This window comes from Phyllostomus discolor, chromosome 8, assembly GCF_004126475.2.
Source record: "Phyllostomus discolor isolate MPI-MPIP mPhyDis1 chromosome 8, mPhyDis1.pri.v3, whole genome shotgun sequence".
In the NCBI taxonomy this organism is placed as follows: Eukaryota; Metazoa; Chordata; class Mammalia; order Chiroptera; family Phyllostomidae; genus Phyllostomus; species Phyllostomus discolor.
Window position 1 is genome coordinate 105,458,184 of NC_040910.2, and position 10,096 is coordinate 105,468,279.

General features: G+C 45.7%; 1 protein-coding gene across 1 annotated transcript; it reads right to left on the reverse strand.

Moving 5' to 3' along the window:
- Nucleotides 1–320: 320 nt before the first annotated feature.
- On the reverse strand, nucleotides 321–9,015 carry KRT20 (keratin 20). The gene is made up of 8 exons (XM_036033885.1): nucleotides 8,534–9,015; nucleotides 6,010–6,092; nucleotides 4,337–4,493; nucleotides 3,837–3,998; nucleotides 3,523–3,648; nucleotides 2,447–2,667; nucleotides 1,665–1,705; nucleotides 321–1,136 (listed from the first exon to the last, which is right to left on the reverse strand). Exons 1-8 carry the CDS (start codon nucleotides 8,936–8,938, stop codon nucleotides 1,039–1,041), a joined length of 1,293 nt encoding a protein of 430 aa, XP_035889778.1. The 5' UTR covers nucleotides 8,939–9,015; the 3' UTR covers nucleotides 321–1,038.
- Between the last annotated feature and the right edge of the window lie 1,081 nt (nucleotides 9,016–10,096).

The following is a 10,096-nucleotide window of genomic DNA, read 5'->3' on the forward strand; positions in this document are numbered from 1 at the left end:
CACAAAAGAACACATTCATGATTCTTTTTATATGACATGTTCAGGATAAGCAAATCCATAGCGAGAGGACGTGGATTAGTGTGGGTCAGGGGCTGGGAGGATAAAGAGGGTGGCTGCTAATGGGGTTTCTTTTTGGGGACGATGAAATGCTCTAAAACGACCTGATGGTGACGGTCGCACAATCCCGTGGATGTGCTAACGACCACTGAATCGGACACTTTTATGGCATGTGAGTGATAACCCATTACAGTCGTTATGAAAAATAGTGAGAAACAACATTACGTGATATAGGTTCACCACATAAAAAACAGAGAGACCCCGATGATTTGTGCTGTTTATTATCATTAGGAGAAGCATTCTTCTTAGAGAAGGGCTTCACTAATTAATTTTGCTTTTAATCTACTCCCACTTCACGCACAATGTGCTCCTCTCTTATTCTGCTCAGCATTTATGATTGGAGTTTGACTTTTAAATTATTCAAGAAGCTGAAATGAGTTTTTTTAAAAGGCAGCGGAGACAATGGAAAAAAAGGAGATATCATTCAAAGCTAGTAGAATTGTACTGATATTGAAAATTTTATGAAATTAATCAAGAAATTACCTTAGACAAGAATCCAGGAGCCCCAGAATGGAGATTTTGCAATTCAGAAACAGGAAAAATGAGAGAGAGAGAGAGAGAGATTTATTTGCATAGACTCTCTGCTTCATGAGTTTAGCTTAATTGAAGTGTGCTGTGATTTTCAGGAACATTAATGAGCTGATATTAGGTGATCTGCAGCTTGTAATTAATCTGTCTTGTGCTAAAGATGGCAGTGATGATGGTTTAAACATCTTAATGCTCATTGGCTCTCATTTTTGCAGGAAATTTGCCGCTCCTTTGAGTAACACATTTATGTCCAATTACGGAGACTGATAAATGCCCCACCCCCTATCATAGAAAGCATTAGTGGTGCTTCCTGGTGGCGACCTTCGCGGAAGGAGCAAAAATTACAGCGATACTTTTTTCAAGGCCTCAGCAGCGCCTCCTCCTGGCAGGTGTTCACATCTTTTCTTCCGTCTCTTTGACTTCAGATGACACGACCTGGCCATTCACTATTTCTTGCACAACTGTCGTAACCTTCCTGGCTTTATTTACCTCTGGAATTTAGATTTAAGTATAAAGTGTTAATTCAGACACATAACCCTGCTGATGTACAACATTCAGCTTTCAGTTATCATTTTGTGGGCATGTCCTTCTTTTAGAAAAAGTCTAACCCGTTATCTTTCTTAAGTGATCTCAAGTCCACTTTACAAATACATGCTGACAATGTCCCACTCTCCCCCAAGTTACACGTTTTCTACTCTCCCCACCCCAGAGGGAAACACACAGTTGTGAATCAAGCAAAATGGACCTTCTCATCTTATTTCTCATCTTCAGGATCTCAGGATGTCTCAGCACAGCAATAGCACGGGGCCAAGAGAATCACCCCGTCATGGGGAGTGTGACAGACGTCCCACAGGGAGGTTTTCTGTATGTGAGGCGCTTGATTTTCAGAGTGCCCAGGGCAGTATCTGCTCACTGGGGATCCGATCCCCCTTTGCTTTCCACCAGACACAGATAATAATGGTAAGCTACTGAGTGAGAATTCAGTCTTACAGGAGATGTGTGAAAATTGTAACACTTACCCGGTATTTCCACCTGGATGCTTACTTGAGGATCTATGGTTCTGTTTTTTTTTTTTTAAAGAAAAGAAAGAGGAACAGAAAAAAGTGTTACTGCCATTTTGAAAATGAAGCGATGACCTGCCTTTTTGGTTGTTTTAAAATAAATTCCGAGTGATGTGTGTTTTCATCCTGTGCTTACCTGTTTTCCCTTTTGCTATGCTTGTTCCTTCTAACTTGAGTGTCTTACCTTTTAACTTGAACAATACGTAGCTTCAGAACTGACCCACTTAACCTACACTAGGAGTTTTTCTAATGAAAATGACAAACTATCAATGGAAGTTGGAATCTTGGGTTCTCTCGCTGACCTTTTCAGGTGTGGTGTTTGAACACAGTGGCTGCCTCGACACGGATGATTCTTAAATCGGTTCCCGCAGACCTCTGTGGCCTCTTGTGCAGTCCACGACCTCTCAGTGAGAATTTTAAGAAGTGGTTGTGTTTTCAAGTGTGCACTAATTATACAAGTTAACATTAGAACCATCTGTATCATCTGTATCCCCATGTTCTACCTCGGTGTCACGACACACACTCAAGTACAAAGCCTGTGTTTGGTATTTTTGCGGTGTGCGTGTGTACTTTTGGGTATATTGTTGTTTTGTTGTTCGTGTTGCTGTGTGCGTGTGCAATTGACTTTGTGCTAGGCATTGCATGGGTGCTGGGGAGTGAGCGGCAGGGCTCAGTGTGTGGACATCAAAGCAGCACAGTGTGCAGTCACGGAGCATATCCCTTGGTTCTAAGATCCTTACATCACATCTTCTCCTTCTAGAAGGCGACGGTAAGTGGCGATTTCCTGCTCAAGCCGGTTCTTGATGTCCAGGAGATCGGCGTAGTCTACGTGCTGGCGCGCCGCTTCAGCCCGGATCTCCACCAGCTGGGCCTCTAAGGAGTTGAGCAGCCCCTGGAGGATGGCCAGCTGGCTCTGATAACCAGCTTTGGTGTCTTGCAGTTGTCTCTCCAGAGATTCTTTCTAGGAGCACGAGAAAAAGTGCGCGTTTCTTACTTGGGGCCTTGATTTAAGAGGGCGCTCCATCTGAACATCCTCTGAGAGGAATTTGTGCCGCTAGTGATTGGGGGCATCATGCATATTTCTAGCTTCATCTCCTACTGTTTTCATCTGGGCAACCCCAGGCAGCCAGCGAGAATCACTAGCTCTTGGGAGGCGGGTTTCTTCGTTTTTAGCTTGGCACTCACTCTTCTCTTACTGTGTATTGTACTATTGTTCTCAACATTTGCTTCCCTCCCGGCCATTCACGTGGAGTATTAGACTTCCCCATCTCCTTGACGCCAGGCTTGGTCCTAGGACTTTCTTGGGCTAATGAAATGCAAGTGAAACGGACAAATGCCTTTTCTGAGAAGGTTAAGAGGGATCACGTGGTCTGGCTACTGCTGTTTTCTAAGTGCTACAACACTGGCGCCCCAGCGCAGGCGGACCATGACGGAGGCAGTGCTGTGGCAAGCCCCTGAGATTTGGGGGTTGTTACCACGGCATAACTTGTCATGCCCTGACTGGTCTGCTTAGCCCAGAAGGTCTTTCCCCCTATTCTCTAGCTTCAGATTCATCTCAAGTTTTCAGGTCCAGTTTAAACGTCACTTTCCCTCTGAGGTCTTCCAGACCTACTTCTTCCTCTGCAGCCCTGCCGTACACGCTCCCTTTCCTTGACCTCCTTCTGTCCTTTAAATACAATCAGTTGTTGGGCTTGTCTCCCTGCCAGCTCTGCATGGGGAGGGGTTCATTTTTATAGGTCTTAGCATGTTTAAAGTCCCTACCACAAGCACTTAGTGAACGCCCGACACTGAGAGCTGGGGGTCAGATGTGCGTTACCAGACTGAGGCAGGACTTGAAGTCTATCTCCAGGTTCTGGTAGACATGTCTCAGCTCCTTGACTTGGACCTCAGCTTCTTTTAACTCTTGGGTGTTCACTATGACTTGTTGCTGCAGAATTTCAATCTACAATTCCAAAAAAGAAAAAATAAATAGGGGGAAAAAGGAAGGAAGGAAGGAAGGGAGGGAGGGAGGGAGGAAGGGAGGGAGGGAGGGAGGGAGGGGAAAGAAGGAAGGAGAGAAGGAGAAGAGTTACCTCTTTTTAGAGGACAAGGTCAACACTTTCACTTGTCCTTTGGAATCATGCTATTTACCCGTAACTCAAACTCTTCTTTGGCCTTCTTAAGGTTCTCTTGGGCCAAGGCTTCGTATTTCTTCCTCATTTCATCCATGATGACACTGAGATTCAGGCCTGGAGCAGCCTTTAGCTCCACGTTGACAGTTTTGCCCAGCTGTGTGCGTAGGATGTCCACTTCCTACGAGAACGAAAATCCTGGTTGGTTAAACAGTCTGAAGTGTACCCTCAGAGGAGGCTGGGCAGGAAAGACATAATATGCTTTGTGGCCCCCTTCACTGGGAATGAATAAAAGAAAGAAAAGCATGATAATTTGGCAGGGGTTTTAATGGTGTGGGTATTGTTCTAAGTTATTTAACCTCGACAGGAGCCTTATGAGAAGTAGTTAGGGATAACATCATGATGGTTGTCATCTTCACCACCACCACCACCACCACCACCAAATCTTCCTCCTCATCTTCCTTATTATTAGCGTGGCCATTTTACCATTGCCAATACCACTTCTGAATATTTTCTTACCTCCTGATGTTCTTTTTTGAGGACAGCCAGGTCTTTGTTCAGTTCTTCCACTTGCATCTCCAAGTCTGTTTTCTGCAGGGTCAGGTCGTCAGCGACCTTCTGTAGGCCCTGGATGTCAGCCTCCACGGTGACGCGCAGCCCCCTTTCAGTCTCATACCTGTGAGTTAAGTGATGAGCAGAGACCACTGAGTCCGCCTGGAGCCAGTACAGAGGAGACCATCTTCATATAGTAAGATGGATTTTGTGTGTGGTGCGGGAGGGTGTCAATTTCAACCCAGCATGGCTGTCCCTCTTTATACATTTCAAAAGTGTTCATGGGACCCTAAGAATCAGATAATGATTGCCTTATAATCTTTGTGATTTGTTAAGAAGGCAATTTGAAATTACTTTAAAACATTCCAGCCCTGGCTGGCGTAGCTCCGTGGATTGAGTGTGGGCTGTGAACCAAAGTGTCGCAGGTTAGATTCCCAGCCAGGGTACATGCCTGGGTTGCAGGCCCCAGCAACTGCACATTGATGTTTCTCTCTCTCTCTCTATCTCCCTCCCTTCTCTCTCTAAAAATAAATAAATAAAATCTTTAAAAAAATTCTTAGATTCTAGGATATATTTAAACAGAATTTTTAAAAAGTTTGCTTAAATTACTGCGTTAACAAAGGGTTTTCATTATTGATTTTAAAAATGGTTGGTTAAATTTACTTAATGAATATCCATGATCAATTTATTTTTATTACTTTATAAACAGATGCATCCAAAGTAGATTTTCTTAAAAATTTATGCATTCTCTTCTACAATTTTATATATTCCCATTTTTTATTAAAATAGTGAGGTTAAAAAATAATACTGCAATAGGACACTCAGATATTAAGTCAGATAGTCCAGATATTAACTGGAATTAATGAACTTTTACTGCGTTGATCTTCAGATCTGCTTTCTCATTTCCTTCGTTTTGATCCCTTGTAGCATTAAGACACCACCCTTTTAAAACATAAGCTACTTTTCAGGGCAGATGCAGTGTACAGATTCAGGTGAGGAGGCCCTGGTGTAGAAGCAGTTTACAGACAACAACTCCGATCACATGCAGCGTGATGTGACTGCGAGACTGCGCAGTTTCACCGGATTCAATCACCGTCCTCGTCCTCGGGTCGGTCAGACTGTTCCGCAGAACTGGCAAGCTAGGAAGCATCAAGAGTCACCCCGGAACTTTGGTCATGCACTTGTGGACAGCTGAGGGAACGTGGGTGACTCACTGCAGAATCACGAAGGCAGGCCAACGACTGTCTTTAGATGACAGAAGGGCACTTATGCAGAAGGGGAGTTTTAAATAGCTTTGCTATTATTCCCGAGGGCAGAGGAGGGCTCAGTCGGTGGGAAGGTAGGTGCCAGGTTACTGAAAAAGAGCATTCTAGCAGCTAGAGCTCAATAGCAAGAACAGTAGTAGTTACTGGAGGTGTTCAGTTACGTGTGTGGGTGGCCAAACCTTAAGACTGTGGAAGGGAGAAGCCCAGCTCCAAGTGCTGGGCTAGACCAGGTCGTTTCTAACGCGCTGTAAATGCCAAGAGCTTGACAATATGTAGTGGCAGCTCCTCTACCAACAGCGCAAAGCTGGGTGTCATGAGGGGCGACTAAAAGAAATTCCTGTCGAGGAAGCTTTGCCGAGGCACTAGCGAACCTACTTCAGCCTGAAGTCCTCAGCAGCCAGCTTATTGTTATCAAGCTTCAGGGTCCATTGCGCTCTCTGCAGCTGGGCGTCTTTAATCTGGAAAACACGTGAGAAGAAGTGAGGTTTTCAACTGGACAGGAGTTCAAAAGGGTGGCATTTCTCCTCAGGTACAATTACTGTTATACCAGAGATGATACTCATTTCAGTGATTTCTGCCTGAAAATAGAAAGGGAGGATAATGATACGGGTATCTGACATAATAGACTTGTAAAGTGCGGCGGTGGTCCCAGAGTTTGGCCGGCTTCCCTGTGACTCCATCAGAGATTTTATTTATTTATTTGTTTGTTTCTTTGTTTATTTATAGTTCTTGCCCAAGGACAGTTTTTTTCATCACTGAGGCGGGGGGGCAAGCATCGGTGTGAGAGAGAAGCACCGATTGGCTGTCTTCCAGCGCGTGCGCTGACTGGGGGTCAAGCCCCCGACCTGGACGTGTGCCCGGACTAGGAGTCGAACCCATGACCTTTCAGTCTATGGGGTGATGCTCCAACCCAATGAGCCACACCCGCCAGGGCCCAGAGGAGATTTTAATTCAACTCAAGGCATTACGCCTTACTGAGTGCCTTGCCTTCGCTGTCGTTCTCTTAGCTCCTCTCACTTGGGGAACGCCTCCTCCTCTTTATCCTCCTCCACGTCTCAGCTTACACATTCCCCGCTTCAAGCTTGCACGGTTTCCTCAAAACAGAACTGGACGGGTGGACTGCCTGTGCCCCCATTGCCCCACGCGGCCCTCCGCACTAGCTTTTATCCTTCCGTGTGGGATACATGTTGCCTTTGTTCATGCCTGTTTCCCCCTAAATCGCTTTATGTTCACCGTCATACTTCCCCGTGCCCAGCATGGTGGCTGGCACCTGGTTAGCGTCTACTAAATACTGGCTGGTGAGTGGACACTTGTTAGTGGTGGGAGCTGTGCCATGCACGGGGGCTATCAGGATGGGCAAGGCCCTGCTTTTAAGAAGCTGTCACCTAATGGGTAAATTCTGTAAGATGCACACGGGTCAGAAGTCTGCTTGTAGGAAATGTTATAATGATGTGTCTCTTTCAACAGACCCCGTCCTGGAGAGAGCTTCCTTCCATCAAACCCTGGGCCTGTCCAATTACATGGAAGAAATGGCTGTGCCCGTGGATTTGGGATGATCCGAAGTAGACTTAGAAGCATGAACCATGAGACAGGTAGGGGAGAAGGTTGGCTGCTTTTGAATGTTTTCAGTGGGAGCCTGAGAAGAATGACCTGTTGGCAGAGAGGGCAATTTACATGAAAAAAAAATTTTTTTAGAGAGAGAGAGGGGACAAGAGAAAGAGAGGGAGGGGATGGGAGGAAGGGGGGAGAGAGAGAAAGAGAGGGAGAGAGAGAAACATCAATTTATTGTTTCACTTATTAAAAATGCGTTCATTGGTTGCTTCTTGTGTGCGCCCTGCCCAGAGAGTGAGCCTGCCACCTTGGCGTATCGGGACGATGCTCTAACCAGCGGAGCTACCCGGCCAGGGATGCAATGTAAACAGCTTTGCCTCTCGCGTCCACACAGTTCCTGAAATTCCAAAGTACTGGAACTTCCTGTAGAATCTGAATCAAATTATACTGATGTCTAATACAACACAAGAAGAACTTCCTGGAAAATTGCGTTTGCTTTCAAGGAAAACAAATGTTAAAATAGGAAGGGACAGGAGAGGGGCGCTTTCCTTGATCAGATGAGAACGTTAGAGCAGTACAGGTGCTCCGTGTCACAGCCGCAGTTTTCATTTAGGAGCAAAGTCTTCTTTTGCTCCAGGCCCTTGATAACACAGAGAGCGCCACCCTTCCTGGATGATGTGGTTCTGATACAATTGCAATAAATCTGAATTGGGGCAATAGAACATTTTATTACGGCAGAAGTGGTTTCTGCTGATGATTATCAGATTATTAGGCAGGGCATTTAATAATCCAGGTGTCATTAAGACCTATACCTCTTCCCCCATTTTCACCCCGAATCACGTTGTCATCGAAATCTATAACACAGTATTCTAACCCTTGTATGACAGCATTTGCATAAGTGAAAGGAGGAAACTCAATTGACTGGGGTTTCAAAAGTTGATGGGCACTAGGTGAAAAACTAAGGAAGGTTTATTAACCCTTAAAAATTGTAGCTCTTTCAGAAAAAAAAAACCCACTTTACTATTCACTTAGCCTTAACCCAGTAAACTATGACAAAAGTACGGATTATAAGATGGGGGATAACATTTTCATATTTTATATATAATTAGATTTAAAACATTTGAAAAAAATATGATTTATAGCCGCCCTATTTTGTAGTCAGGTATTCCAGCACTGAGGGTGGATGACAGAATACTATACGATTTTTGTAGCTGGAGCATTTTAGCCCATTTGCTTTACAACATCCATTTGCACCCTGCCCCCCCCCCCCCCCCCCCCAGTGCATATGCCCTCTGGATATATCATTCAGCTACACTGTGGAGTAGAAGGCAAAGGCATTGCCTCTCACCTGAGCCCGAAGCTCTTCAATTTGTCTGTAGTACGCGCTGTAGTCCCGAAAGGTGCCGGGCGCGTTGGTTTCGTACCACCGCTTGATCTGCATCTCGAGCTCGGCGTTGGACTGTTCCAGGGACCGCACTTTTTCCAGGTAGCTTGCTAGGCGGTCATTTAGGTTTCTCATGGTCGTCTTCTCGTTGCCCAAAAGCAGGTCCCCTCTGTCGAGATCCCTGCCATATCTCACCATTTGTCTGCTGGTCGAGATGCGGGTGCCGTGGCCCCCAGCGCCTCCGTGGACGCTGGGCGCAACCCCCAGGGACATGCCCCCCTTCCTGTACACGCTGATCGCGGAGCTGGCCAGGGAGGCCTGCGAGGAGGAGCTCAGGCTCCTGTGGACGCTTCTGCGCGTGAAATCCATTGCGGGTTCCAGGAGGGAGCACCTGTAAGTACCAGGACGGGGCAGAGTCTGTCCCTCTGTGGAGAACGGGCTGAGCTTTTATAGAGTGAATGCACAGCAGGGAAGCTCCTCCCTGCAGACACCTCATCTGGGGAGTGACCCCACAGTCCACCTCGCCTCGCTTTCTTTTTCCTTGTGTGCAGCCGTCTGTCTCATTCCAGAAATTACCACTAGAGGCTTTCCTTAGAGGCTTTCCTCAGGGGGCATCTCCTCTCCTTTTTTCAACAGAGGTAACAGAAGGAACCAGGAAGGGGTGTTCTGTTAGCCCTTGAACTTGCCTTGGCAATTTTTTTTCATCCTAGTGTACACATAAAGAATATTTGCAACCTCCATGAATAATTCAGGTACACAAAAAGACAAATGTGGCTGCATAATAGTAAGTCACACTGGCGATAAAGAATAGTTTTTTAAAAAATTTATTTTTTCTTTTTGGTGAGAACATTGCCGTTCTAGTCTCTTGGTCAAGGTCAATTACGTAATTCAGTGTTGTCCGCGACAGTCACCGAGTTTTACTTTAGACCCTCAGACCGTATCCATCTTACAGCTGAGGATTCGTGCTCTTTTTCCAGCCTCTCCCTGTTTCCCGCCCCCGGCAGCCGCTGGTGTGCTCCCTGTTTCCGTGGGTTTGACGGCTTCTCTTTCTCGTCAGCGTCCTCCTCCTCCCCTTTCAGATCCCACGTGTAAGTGCCACCGTCCAGCACTTGTCTTTCTCTGCCTGGCTTACCTCGCTTAGTGCAGTGCCTTGAAGGTCCATCCATGTTTTTGCAAATGGCGGGATTTCCTTTAAAATATATATTTATATATGGATATTACACACACACACACACACACACACATATAATATTACCAACAAGACTGGACATGCCGTAAGCAGATCTGTTTCTTAAAGAGCTGTAAATTACTTTGCAAACAGAGGTCACAGCACAAACCTGCAGGGAAGAACTTATAAACACATGGACAGTGTACTTCTACATATGTATATTCACAAAATTAATTTTTGTTATTGCTCAGTGGGGGAGAAGGAGGTTTGAGGAAAGTCACTAGGAAGTCGTAGTGTTTAGATTACACACCTTGTGCGGTGAGTTAGTTTCAGCTCAGAGTGTCGTACAGTAAGACACA

Bases quoted from the DNA above. Each gene is read 5' to 3' on its own strand.
- KRT20 (XM_036033885.1), bottom strand. From the start codon at position 8,938: ATGGATTTCACGCGCAGAAGCGTCCACAGGAGCCTGAGCTCCTCCTCG. The intron at 3,999-4,336 runs GTAAGAAAATAT...TCGTTCTCGTAG, and splicing joins TCAAAAAAGAACATCAGGAG to GAAGTGGACATCCTACGCAC. The intron at 3,649-3,836 runs GTAAATAGCATG...TTGGAATTGTAG, and splicing joins AAGAAGAGTTTGAGTTACGG to ATTGAAATTCTGCAGCAACA.